This window comes from Phyllobates terribilis, unplaced genomic scaffold (assembly GCF_046119375.1).
Source record: "Phyllobates terribilis strain yellow unplaced genomic scaffold, ASM4611937v1 Scaffold_11__3_contigs__length_659146591, whole genome shotgun sequence".
Taxonomy (NCBI): domain Eukaryota; kingdom Metazoa; phylum Chordata; class Amphibia; order Anura; family Dendrobatidae; genus Phyllobates; species Phyllobates terribilis.
This window is the reverse complement of record NW_027362771.1, coordinates 310,446,071-310,459,987: the sequence shown is the minus strand read 5'-3', so window position 1 is coordinate 310,459,987 and position 13,917 is coordinate 310,446,071. Positions and strand designations below refer to the sequence as shown.

The 13,917-nt window shown below is 45.8% G+C and overlaps 1 protein-coding gene across 1 annotated transcript in view; it reads left to right on the top strand.

Moving 5' to 3' along the window:
• Window positions 1-13,917, top strand: part of LOC141167260 (uncharacterized) — a 133,430-nt gene that overhangs the window by 109,661 nt on the left and 9,852 nt on the right. The window contains exon 19 of the mRNA XM_073654696.1: window positions 12,834-13,022. Within this exon, the coding sequence (XP_073510797.1) occupies window positions 12,834-13,022 (189 nt within the window). The remainder of the gene's footprint in view (window positions 1-12,833; window positions 13,023-13,917) is intronic.

The window sequence follows — 13,917 nt, the reverse complement described above, 5'->3', positions numbered from 1 at the left end:
TGCAAAAGCAGTTTGTGAAAAATTAAGTACACCCATAAGTCAATCATTTGGAGAATCACCTTTAGGCTGGGTGCCCACGATGCGTTTTTCATGCGTTTCCGCTGCGGAAATTCCGCAGCGGAAACGCATCAAAAACGCATGGTAATCCGCACCCCATGGTCCCCAATGGCATTCCGCAATGTCAATGCACATGCTGCAGATTTTTCCGCAGCGTTTCTGCAGCGCTCATAAATCCGCAGCATGTTCATTAATTTTGCGGAAGCGCAGCGGAAGCGCCGCCATTGACTTGCATTGAGACGCATAGAATCCGTGTCTGTACATTTGTACAAGCGGATTCTATGCGTCTCTATGTGCGGATGGTACCCAGTTCTGGAGGAGAGAAGACTCTCATCCAGACCTGGGTACCATTGTACCTGTGAAAAAAAGAATAAAATAATAAATAAAGTTTATATTCACCTGTCCGGCGGCCCCTGCAGCACTTATCTTCCAGGACCTGAGATGACGTCGCGGTCATGTGATCGCAGGTTGTCTCGCGAGATGCCGGCAACCCGGAAGAAGCCAGGACGAGCGCGACAGCACACGCGGCGGGGGATCGGGGGTAAGTATAGCTTTATTTTTTTATTTTTACGGTCACACTATATAAATCCGTGCCGTTTGCATGGATTTATATAGTGTGACCTAGTTGTCAAGCACTTTCCAAGTGATGCTATCGCCTGGAAAGTGCTTGTCAGTCCGCATGCGGAAACACATGCGTTAACGCATGTGGGTGCGCATGTGAATCCGCATGTATTCTGCAGGAAAAACGCATGTACAATCTGCATGCGTTTTTTCTGCCAGGGAGATGCAGAAATGCTGCAGAAATTTTCTGCTTCATTTCTGTATCGTGGGCACATAGCCTTAAAGGGTATCGGTCACCAGGTTTTTCCCATATGAGGCCAGCACCTGTAAGCCCTGATATACAGCATTTTAATATGCTCTATATCTGTCCCTAATCCAGTCTGCAAGACAAGAAAAGACCTTTTCTTATACTCACCTACGGGGCAGTCCGGTCCGATAGGCGTCGCTGGTCTAGATCCGGCGCCTCCTCTCTTCTTGCGATGCCGTCCTCCTTAAGTGTTGAGGGCAGAGTAAAGTACTGCAGTGTGCATGCGCCAGCTCTCTTTGGCCTTTCCCCGCGCATGCGCAGAACAGTACTTTGCTCTGCCCTCAGCAGGGCAGTGAGGAGTACACCTACGCTGGAGTGCAATGGGAAACACTGTGTGGATGATGTAGGACACGTTATCCACACGAAGTAAGGAGGACAGCTTTCACAAGAAGAGAGGAGGCACCAGACCTAGACCAGCAGCACCAATTGGACTGGGTCACCCCGTAGAAGAGTATTATAAAAGGTCTTTTTCTTGTCTTGCAGGCCGGATTGAGGGCATATACAGTATATGGCATATTATATTACTGTATATCATGGCATATAGGTATTGGCCTTACTTCATATGGGAAAAACCTGGTGACAGGTTCCCTTTAACAACATTACTATGAAGTTTTCTGTATGACTTTATCAGGATCATTCTGCGGGAATTTTGATAACAAAGTTGGTTAAGCTCATTAAGGTTTGTGGACATTCGGTTATGCACAGCTTTCCTAAGGTTGTCCACCACTGCATTTCAGTTGGGTTGAGGTCTGGATTTTGACTGGGCATAGCTCCCAACCGTCCCACAATCTACAGGACTGTCCCGGTTTCAGGGATCAGTCCCGCGTTCCGTCACGGCTCAGCTGTTTTCCAGGCTTCTATTTATACTCACCTCTCTGATGTTGGGCTGTAGCTCCTCCTCCCTGGGGGTGGGGCCGCTCACTTGTCAGTGAATAAATTAAATGACATTACTCACCTCTTCATTCTCCTGTGACCACACCTGCCCAGGACTCAAACCAGGAACTCAGTATTCAGAGACTGAAGCTCTAACCATTGAGATACAGGAGGATTTAGTTAACTTGATTCTACAATGCAGTCAATGCATTCAGAAGCAGCTCATACAATTCCATAAAAATACATTGTGTATACTGAGGAGAAGGAAATGATTATTTTGGTCCTATAAATAAAAGTAGCAAATTTATGAGCAATTACAAAGTTTTTTTTTTTCTGTGAGTCCCAGGTCTTGATCCCACAACCTCAAAACTTTACTGATATAGACACTTAGTCTGCTGAGCCTCCACCTCTATTAAGATCAGTGCTAGAATTCTGTCTATTTCACCTGTACTGCAGAATCTGCCTAGACTGATCAATATACACTGCTGTGTACAATGAATTTATTTTTATACATACATTGTACACAGCAGAATAAGAGATTTTTTTCAGCCTATAAAATTGCTAAAAAATAATAAAGAAAAACACTTGATAATGAAATAAATATTGTAATTTTTAATTAGTTTTGTAAAAAATAATGAACATCACAAATCAGCAAATAACATGGACATATTTGGTGTCCCTGTAATCATAACGACCCGCAGAACACAGCGATCAGATTATTTATGGGGATCGGTAAATGGCGTAAAAAAAAATGGCATCATTTATATTTTTTCTATATTAAACCCATAAAAAATGTAATAAAACCGTAATGCTGAGGCCGTGTTCACGCGTAGCGTTAATGCCGCGTTCTTTCTGCTTCTTTTTTTCTGCAGGTGCTCGCACCACGCAGTGCAATAACAATCTTCTCTGACTATTGTGTCTTTGCTGCGTTTCTTTTATGTGTTTTCCTGCTTATTTGATGTGATTTTGGGAAAGATGTGAAGCAGAGTTTTTAACGCTTTTTAATAGTGCAGAAAAGCTTTTTTTTTAGTTTTTTTTTTTCATTTGTTTTTTTCAGAAGAAGCCTATAGAGAGAAATGCTCCAAAACCGCAGAGTAGTGATGAGCGAGCGTGTATTGTTAACTAGTGTTGAGCGAGCACTAAAATTCTCGGGTGCTCGAAGCTCGGGCCGAGCTCGCAGTGATACTCGGGTGCTCGACCCGAGCAACGAGCCCAATGTTAGTCTATGGGAGACCCGAGCATTTTTGCGGCGGCACCCCCGGCAGTCTATAGAAAGTCTAAAAAGTGTCCAAAACGATAGTGACAGTGCTCAAATGACATGGGGACAGCATGGGGATCGCCCCAGGAAGCATTTCTGACCCCCAGGTCACTGCTGTCAACAACGTGGTCAGAGGCATTAAGCCACTTTTACGGGCTCACAATAAAACATTCAAAAACGAAAGTGAAGCTGTTTTCCTGTGAAATATGTTAAGGAACATCCTTTCCAGGGTAAAGACTTGTGTATAAGGTAAAATAAATAACCAAAAACAAAAATACTCCTCCACACCTTGGGCTATGTTCACAAGTAGCATTTCTTATGCGTTTTTGCACTTTTGTATTGCTTTCAACCGTGACAAATGCATTCACCGGGAAATGTCATTTTAACATTTTACAACCTTATCTGGCCATGTGCTGTGTGACACATGCATACAGTGCTAAAAAGACATGGGAACAGCATGGGGAAGACCCCTGGAAGCATCTCTGACACCCAGGTCACTGCCTAAAAGTGTGCCCATCAGAAGTGATCCTTGCCGCATCAGAAGATGCTGACTTGCAACTATCCCCGTGCAAGTCCTTGTCCCAGGGCAGTGTTCAATTGTACCTCCCCCGGTCCTTGCAATGCAAGCGAAAGTATGCAGCCTGCCAACCACCCACCCCTAGGCTGCAATACCATACTGCTTGCTTGCACTTGAAATTTGGCCTTTTAGGCATGTGGAGGTGGAATCTGGCCACCACGTCATGGCTGCGTCGGCGGCCTGGTATCCATACTCAGTCCCCAGCCGCCCGGCGGCCGGGTGTCCACGCTCGGGCCCCAGCCGCCCCTATTTGTCCCGGTAACCTTCCCCACACTTTTCTTAGCCTGGCCTGCTTTTGTGCAGCATTGGCCGAGCCCACCAGATTACCAGACTCCTCCGGTAGGCCCTGGCTTCTCCATCAGGGAAGTTGAGAGTGCCAAGGTGAGGAGCATGATGATGATGATAGAAGTTAGCATCTGCTTTGTTGTCTTGGAATGCAAGCGTAAGTGTGCAGCCTGTCACCCACCCACCCCCAGGCTGCAATACAACACTGCTTGCTTGCTTGAACTTGAAATGAGGCCTTTTAGGCTTGTGGAGGCAGACGCCGGCCACCATGTCATGGCTGCGTCGGCGGCCGGGTGTCCATACTCGGTCCCCAGCTGCCCCGCAGCCGCGTGACTACACACGGTCCCCAGCCGCCTGGGGGGGCTGGGTGTCCATAAATGATCCCCAGCCGCCCCTATTTGTCCCGGTGCGCCTTATACACAAGTGTGCATACCAAAACATTACCTGTGCCCTCCCCAGTGCATTTAGTGGGAAGGACAGCCTAACCACAAACACGTGGACAAGTGAATGTGGCCAGGGATGGTCCATCTCACTGACGCCTTCACACTGGGTTAATATTGTGGAAGCTGGGACACAGTTGGACACTGGGATGCAACACGTCCTCCAGACATAGAGGATTGCGGGTCCTGGGTCAATCATGCTTCAACACAAAGTTCAGAAGGTAGACAGCAGCAGTGGTCGGCCTCCTACACAACTGGTAAATTATTCATGATCATATCATGAGGCCATCCATCTCCTTAGCTTTCTGTTCCTTGGAATGCAAGCGCATGTATGTAGTAGCAGCTAGGCCTGAGGTGGTCAGCATTTTGGCGCATATCCTACCTCCTCCGAGGATTGCTGGATGTTTTCCTGCTACTTTCCCAGTTCTATGACTCCCGTTAAAACAAAGCTTCAGGTGATGAATGATAAATGAGGTGGTGGCAAAGGAGAAAGAGCAGGAGGAACAGGGACCATTCACATCAATATCAGGCCAGTCAACCACACATGACTTGTAGGATATGTTTCTGTACCAAAAGGAGCGGTTCGGCTACTTATAGGGCATACAGTGAGTGCAATGCCCACCAAAAATTTCGAAGCACTCCAATGCCCCTTGGAAGTGACATGGTGGTCAGAGGGCCTTAACTAAACCGTTTTTTCCATTTATAGCAACTGGGTCTCCTGTATACTGTTGGTCTAAGCAGTGAATGGAAGGCTTTCCAAAAATTATGAGGAACTGCAATGCCCCTTGAAACAGACGTGGATTACAGCATACTAAAAACCTTCTACCCATTATTGGGGAGTGGGTCTCCCTTAGTGTTCGCCTATGCATTGAAAAGAAAAAGCTGACTAAAATTAGGAGGAAATGCAATGCCCGTTGGAAGAGTCTCGGAGGTTAGAGGTAATTAAAAACAACATTTCAATGCCCCTTGGAAAAGCTGTGGAGTTCAGAGTGGTTTAACAAGTCGGTTTTAATGCCCCTTGGAAGAGACGTGGAGTTCAGAGTGGTTTAACAAGACGGTTTTAATGCCCCTTGGAAGAGACGTGGAGGTCCCAGTGGAATAAAAAGATAATATCAATGCCCCTTGGAAGAGTGGTGGAGGTCCCAGTGGAATAAAAAGACAATATCAATGCCCTTTGGAAGAGTGGTGGAGGTCGCAGTAGAATAAAAAGACAATATCAATGCCCCTTGGAAGAGTGGTGGAAGTCGCAGTGGAATAAAAAGACAATATCAATGCCCCTTTGAAGAGTGGTGGAGGTCGCAGTGGAATAAAAAGACAATATCAATGCCCCGTGGAAGAGATGTGGAGGTCACAGTAGCTTAACAAGACGGTTTAAATGCCCCTTCGAAGAGACATGGAGGTCACAGTAGCTTAACAAGACGGTTTTAATACCCCTTGGAAGAGACGTGGAGTTCAGAGTGGTTTAACAAAACGGTTTTAATGCCCCTTGGAAGAGACGTGGAGGTCCCAGTGGAATAAAAAGATAATATCAATGCCCCTTGGAAGAGTGGTGGAGGTCCCAGTGGAATAAAAAGGCAATACAAATGCCCCTTGGAAAAGTGGTGGAGGTCGCAGTGGAATAAAAAGACAATATCAGTGCCCCTTGGAAGAGTGGTGGAGGTCGCAGTGGAATAAAAAGACAATATCAATGCCCCTTGGAAGAGTGGTGGAAGTCCCAGTGGAATAAAAAGGCAATATCAATGCCCCGTGGAAGAGACGTGGAGGTCACAGTGGAATAAAAAGACAATATCAATGCCCCGTGGAAGAGACGTGGAGGTCACAGTAGCTTAACAAGACGGTTTTAATGCCCCTTGGAAGAGTGGTGGAGGTCGCAGTGGAATAAAAAGACAATATCAATGCCCCGTGGAAGAGACGTGGAGTTCACAGTAGCTTAACAAGATGGTTTTAATGCCCCTTGGAAGAGACGTGGAGATCACAGTAGCTTAACAAGATGGTTTTAATGCCCCTTGGAAGAGTGGTGGAGGTCGCAGTGGAATAAAAAGACAATAGCAATGCCCCTTGGAAGAGTAGTGGAGGTCGCAGTGGAATAAAAAGACAATATCAATGCCCCGTGGAAGAGACGTGGAGGTCACAGTAGCTTAACAAGATGATTTTAATGCCCCTTACAAGAGCCATGCAGTACAGCATATTTAAAACATTATTTCCATTATTGGGGAGTGTGTCTCCCATAGTCTTTGCCTATGCCTTCCAAGCAAAAGCTGCCAAAAATTAGGACAGAGGAACTTGCAATGCTGGCAACACGGACCACGGTCACCCTGGTGGTATAGTGGTGGTGGAGGCTGAGGATAAGAAGAGCAAAAAACAGCCGAAATGAGGAAGCGTATACCCATGTGTGGGTGTGAAGCGGTGCATGGGAATACACCTCCAGAAACAACACAGTGGATTTGACTTTATGTTACTCTGCTGTCATTTGGTGGTGATGAGAAGTCTGGCCCAATCCAGCCCTTGTTCATTTTGATAAGGGTCAGCTTGACAGCATTGTCAGTTGACAGGCGAGTGCGCTTAACAGTTATAATTCCCCCAGCGGCACTAAAAACACGCTCCGATAACACGCTAGCAGCAGGGCAGGCCAGGACCTCCAAGGCGTACAGAGCGAGTTCATTCCAAATGTCCAGCTTGGATACCCAATAATTAAAAGGCACAGAGGAATCACGGAGGACGCTGGTACGGTCGGCAAGGTACTCCCTCACCATCTTTTGAAACTTTCCACTCCTTGTGAGAGTACCCCACACCTCAGGGCCTGTAAGCTGGGCGGGTCTCAGAAAACTGTCCCAGAACGTTAACAGTGTTCCCCTGCCTCTGCTGGATTGGAGTTGCGTCTCTCTCGCCTGTACGCCTTGGTTGGTCAACGAACTGTGACCTCTGCCGCTAGCATGTTCAGATGGGAATTTTTTTTAACAGTTCTGCAGCGAGGGCCTTCTGGTACTGCCCCATTTTTGTAGACCTCTCCACCTCAGGAATAAGAGAGTGAAGGTTCTCCTTGTATCGGGGGTCTAAAAGTGTCACCAACCAGTAATGACTGTCACCCAACATTTTGACAACGTGAGGGTCACAGTTAAGGCAGCGTAACATAAAGTCAGCCATGCGTGCCAGACTGATAACGGGCAAGACTTCCGTGTCCTCACCAAGATGATGACTGACCATACTCTCCTCCTCCTCTTCCCCCCTGTCCTCAGGCCACCAACGCTGAACCGACGGTATGACAGTTGTACAGGTACTACTGTCTACAGCGCATGATACCAGCTCCTGTTCTTCCTCCTTCTCCTCTCCCTCATTATCCCCCAATGCACGTTAGGATGAGATGAGGCTGGGCTGTGTGTAATCGCCCGCTACGGCTTCTTGATCCATCTCATCATACTCTGGCTGCAATGCCTCCTCTTTAATTCTCTGCAGAGAGCTTTGCAAAAGACAGACATGTGGGATGCTGACGCTAATGACGGTGTCATCGCCACTCACCATCTTGGTTGACTCCTCAAAGTTTGTCAGGATGGTACATATGTCAGACATCCAGGTCCACTCCTGAGGTCTTATGTGTGGAGTCTGACCTGAATATCGACGGCCTTGTTGCAGCTGGTACTCCACAACTGCTCTCTTCTGCTCACAAATCCTTTGCAACATGTGAAGGGTAGAGTTCCAACATGTGGGGACATCAGACACCAGTCGGTGTGCCAGAAGCTGCAAACGCTGCTGCAACACAGCAAGGGCGGCGGAAGCTGTAGCCGACTTCTGAAAATGAGCTGACAGGCGGCGTACTTTGACAAGCAGATCTGGCAACTCTGCGTACGATTTAAGAAACCGCTGAACCACGAGGTTAAGCACATGAGCCAGGCATGTTACGTGTGTGATCTCGCCTCACCTCAGAGCCGCCACCAGGTTACAGCCATTGTCACACACAACCATGCCTGGATGTAGGTTCAGCAGTCTCAGCCACAGATCTGCCTGCTCTTTCACAGCTGTCCACAACTCACAAGCAGTGTGAAGTTTATCACCTAAGCTTATGAGTTTCAGCACAGCCTGTTGCCGCTTGGCTGAGGCAGTACTGCAGTGCTTCCAGCTTGTAACTGATGTGATATCTGAGATGGAGACTGAACATGAGGAGGAGGAGGAGGATGATGCGCAGGAGCTGTACACTGTGGGGGCAACTCTGACTGACATAGGGCCCACAATCCTCGGTGTGGGGAGGATGTGTTCCATCCCAAGGTCCGACTGGGTCCCGGCTTACACTATGTTTACCCAGTGTGCCATCAGGGAGATGTACCGTCCCTGGCCACAAGTACTTGTCCACGTGTCCGTTGTCAGGTGGACTCTCCCAGTAACTGCGTTGTTGAGGGCATGGCAGATGTTTTGGGACAAATGCTTGTGTAGTGCGGGGATGGCACACTGGGCAAAATAGTGTCGGCTGGGGACCGAGTACCGAGGGACGGCCACCGCCATAAGGTTGCGGAAGGATTCCGTCTCCACCAGCCTAAAAGGCAGCATTTCCAACGCAAGCAGTCGTGAAATGTGCGAATTTAGGACTGTGGCCTGTGGGGCGTTGGCTGCGAATTTGCGCTTCCGTTCAAAGGTCTGGGATATGGACAATTGAACGGTGCGGTGGGACGTGGACGTTGATGCTGTTTCTTGAGAAACTGCCATAACAAGTGAAGACTGAGCAGAGGGGGCATCTTTGCATTCAGTATGGACAGGGGATTGCCTTGCACACACAACAGGTGGTTTTCTTACATTCACAACAGCGGAAGCAGTGGTGACACCCGCTGACACTGGTCGTGGACCCTGGGGTTCGTTCCACAAAGTCGGGTGCTTTGCTGACATGTGCCTGATCATGCTGGTGGTGGTCAGGCTGGTAGTTTTGTCACCCCTGCTGATGCTGGCATGGAAAGTGGTACAAATGGCCTTTTTGGGGTTATCAGCAGAGTCTTTAAAAAAATTCCAGACTCTGGAAGACCTACCGGTTGTACTGGCAATGTCTCTCGTGTTGGTGTTACGGGGAACGGTTGCCCGCCTTCTGTCTGCGGCCACCACACTGCTTCTTCCTGCCTGTTGGGGTACTCTGCCTCCCTCCCCCTGTGTGCTGCTGGCCTCGCGCTGCTGTCCTCCTGCCACGTTGGGTCAGTTACTAGATCATCCACCACCTCCTCCTCTTCCACTTCCGCACCATGGTCCTCCTCCTCACTTCGTGGCAATTGTGTCTCGTCATCGTCCACCTCTTGTGACAAATTACCAGCGTCGCCTTCCTGTGGCCGTGGCTGTTCAAATATTTGACCATCGCTACATGGGATCTCCTCTTCCACCACTTCAAGCAGAGCAGGCGAGGGGCCCAAATATGGAAATGGACCAGTGAACAGCTCTTCAGAGTGTCCAACTGTGGGATCATTTGCTGTCTGACGACACTCGGCATGGTGGGAGGAAGGAGCATCAGGGTGAGAAGGAGTATGCGGTCGAGACTCACGGCTACTAAGACTTGACTGTGTGGAAGACAGACCGGAGGTTGTGGTGCCCAGGTGAATGGAAGTATTATCTGCTATCTAATTAATAACCTGTTCACACTGATCAGTTCGCAATAGTGGTCATGTTGTTGTGTGCTTCCCTAGTAATTCGGCCAAAAACTGGGAGCAAGAAGATGTGGCTGTTGGTTGTGGCACATTTTCACCTTGGCCATGGCCCCGTCACCAGAATGTCCAGTTCAACGTCCCTTGCCACGCACCTTGCCCATTGTAAATGAAGCAAAATAGCTTACACTCACACTATCAATGGCAAAAGGGTAATAAAAAGGAGATTAGAACCGTGGAAGAGGAAAACCACAGTTCTATTTCTCTGGCCTACACCAGACTCTTTTAAACAGATATATTGGTGTCTGAACAGTCAGCGAGACACTGAAAATTTTTTTTTTTATGGAAAAAAGACAAAAAAATGGATAATACAGAGATTTGAACCGTGGAACTGCAAAACCACAGTTATAATTTCCTGGTGTATACCAGACTTGTTAAAATAGATATATTTGTGTCTGAACAGTCAGCGACACACTCAAACTGTTTTTTTTTATGGAAAAAAGGCAAGCAGGTTGATAACACCCAGATTTGAACCGTGGAAGAGGAAAAACACAGTTCTATTTCTCTGGCCTACACCAGACTCTTTTAAACAGATATATTGGTGTCTGAACAGTCAGCGAGACACTGAAAATGTTTTTTTTTATGGAAAAAAGACAAAAAAGTGGATAATATAGAGATTTGAACCGTGGAACTGCAAAACCACAGTTATAATTTCCTGGTGTATACTAGACTTGTTAAAATAGATATATTTGTGTCTGAATAGTCAGCGACACACTCAAACGTTTTTTTTTTTTTATGGAAAAAAGGCAAGCAGGTTGATAACACCCAGATTTGAACCGTGGAAGAGGAAAAACACAGTTCTAGTTCTCTTTTAAACAGATATATTTGTGTTTGAACACTCACAGACACACTCAATTATTTTTTTTTGGGGGGGGGGGGATACCAAAAGGTTAATAAGGCGGGTATTTGTACAGTCTGACTGGGGAAAAAACAAAACAGGATTTAGATGAAAAAAAAAGGATTTTTCCTGGCCCCTGAGACCTGGGGATAAGTCTAGTAATTTGACCAGCAGGAGCCGCACACAGGACTGTAATGCAGCGTTTGTTGGTATAACCACTGCGTCTCCTATACAGCCTGCCTGCCTGATATCTGGGATGGATATTAGTCCTGAGAAGGACTGTTTTTTGATTTGGCAGGCTTTAGAGACCCTACACTAACTATTTCGCAGTATAAATCTCTCCCTAGCTCTGCAGCACTGACCCTACACTGTCTGATCCAGAGCGACTGTGTCCAAGATGGCGGCGCCCGATTTTAAATACTCGAGGTGACGCTATGCGGCCAGCCAATCACTGTAATGCCCACAAACAACATGGCTGCGGCATTACAGTGACTGGCTGGCAATCCCTGCATGTTCATTGGCTTTGTAAAGAGCGCCAAACATGCAGGGCGGAGACCCGAGCTCCCGCCCGAGTAACCCGGAAATGCTCGGTGCTCGCCGAACATCCCGAGTAGTGAGATGCTCGGGCGAGTACCGAGCAGTGTCGAGCATGCTCGCTGAACACTGTTGTTAACCCTTTCGGCAAGATAATGGTAAATGGGTGTGGATTGTGGTGTGGCCAGGGGCGTGGGCAAAATTTGCCGCGGCGCGCGTAGCATTATTTGTCCCTCTTTCTGTTCTTCAAAAGTTGGGAGGTATGCCATTGCCATACCTTAATTCTTTTCCTTTTTCATTCCTTCTGATGCAGATTTGCTGTCACACTTAGGATCCTTGTCTTGCTGACAATGACCCAGTTTCAGCAAAGCTTTAGCTTTTGGTTAATGGCCTCATATTTGACTCTAGAACACTTTGGTATAGAGAAAAATTAATGGTCGACTCAGTGACTGCAAGATGTCTGGGTCTGGAGGCTGCAAAACTAGCCCAAATCATCACCCCTCGACCACTGTGCTGACAGATGGTTTGTGGGTTGTGGCATTTGTGCTGATACTCTGAGTTTCATTTTCACCAAATGAGGTGCAGTGGATTATGGCCAAACATCTCTACTTTGGTTCAGATACAATTTTTAGTCTGGCTGCCATGTTCTTATTAGAAACAAGAGGTTTTCTACTGACAACCCGTCCAAACAAATCTCACTAGTTCAATGTTTTTCTAATTGTATTGGGTTGGGCTTGAAAGTTTAGCATGTTAACGGAGACCTGTAGAATCTAAGCTGTAGAACTTGAGTTTGACTTTGGGGTGAATTTACTGGGACATCTTGTCATGATAAGATTAAGATTTAATTACTACGGCTTCTGCATTTTGGCCAACTTGTTATTAAATAATTACAGTGTAATTTGTCATGTTTTATACTTCTGTGGTTGAATTTACGTAATTTTAAGGCCGTCTACAGAACAGATTGTTTTATTATTTCTTCATATGAAAAACCATATGATTCAAATGGCTTGGTTTTTTTCTCAACACTGTAGATGTAAATACCATAACAAATAGTTATTTAAAGGCTTGTGCAATGTGATGGACCCATTTTCACTATACCATCCCCTGGTAAGGTTGATCTGTGATGATAATAATCTATGAATATTAATTTATGAGATATTTGAGATTATTTTTAAGAAGCATATCACACAATGAGTAACCCTTGTATTCCTATGGGACAAGCCTTTTTTCTCCGTTTTTTTTTTTGTGTTGTTCCAATACACCTAAAGGAAATAAACATGTATATAACCAAACATGTGTAATTGCAATAATTTTCTGGGAGAAAATTAAAACTTTGTTTTCTGGAACAATTTGAAGGGTGCGAACACTTTAGGCCATGACTATATAATGCTATATAATGCCAAAACAAATACTTATTTCTGCCCTTATCACAAGGAATGTGCAGTAAGCAGTTACATCCCACAGATCTGCTCTCTACCACCTGAACAGGCTATACTCCAGAGGGAGAAAGTGTTCATCCGCCTGTCTCTGAAAGAACAGCAGGATGCCATGCAAAGACTGAGGGATTTACAGAGGGAGGCAGAGATGAAATGTGCCAGTGACAGAAGAAGACAGATGCTAAGGGTAAGTAAAAAATAAGAAAATTGGATGACTGAAGTTGTAAATCTGTTACTAAAAAAATGTAGTAATGGGAGGATGAAGAAAACAGATGTAATGCGGAAAATAAAATGTGTCAAAAAAATTACAGATGTGACATATAAATATCATTTGCATGTGTTTTGTACTGATGAATGAAACCATGTTGTTGTTAAAACTGTCCTTTCTTAAAGACTATCTGTTACACAATAGATACAGTTGTGCTCAAAAGTTTACATACCCTGGCGAAATTTTTCCTTTCTTGGCCTTGTTTCAGAGAATATGAATGATAAAAAAAAACGTTTTCTCCACTCATGGTTATTGTCAAACTACTGTGTTTTCTCTTTTTAAATCTTAATGACAACCAAAAACATCCAAATGACCCTGATCAAAAGTTCACATACTATGGTGATTGTCTTGATAACATGCACAGAATTTGACACAATTAGGTTTGAATGGCTACTAAAGGTAACATCCTCACCTGTGACCTGTTTGCTTGTAATCAGTGTGTGTGTATAAAAGCTGAGTGAGTTTCTCGGATCCAGACAGACTCTTGCAGCTTTTATTCAGTCAATGACGTTTCTGGATTGTGAGTCATGAGGAAAGCAAAAGAATTGTCAACGGATCTACAGGAAAATGTAGTTGAACTGTATAACACAGGAAAGGGATACAAAAAAATATCCATGGAATTGATAATGCCAGTCAGCAGCGTTCAAACTATGATTAACAAATGGAAAATTAGGGGCTCTCTAAAAACCAAACCACGGTCAGGTAGACCAACAAAGATTTCGACCACAACTGCCAGGAAAATAGTTTGGGATGCAAAGAAAAACCCACAAATAACATCAGCTGAAATTCAGGACTCTCTGAAAACTAGCGGTGT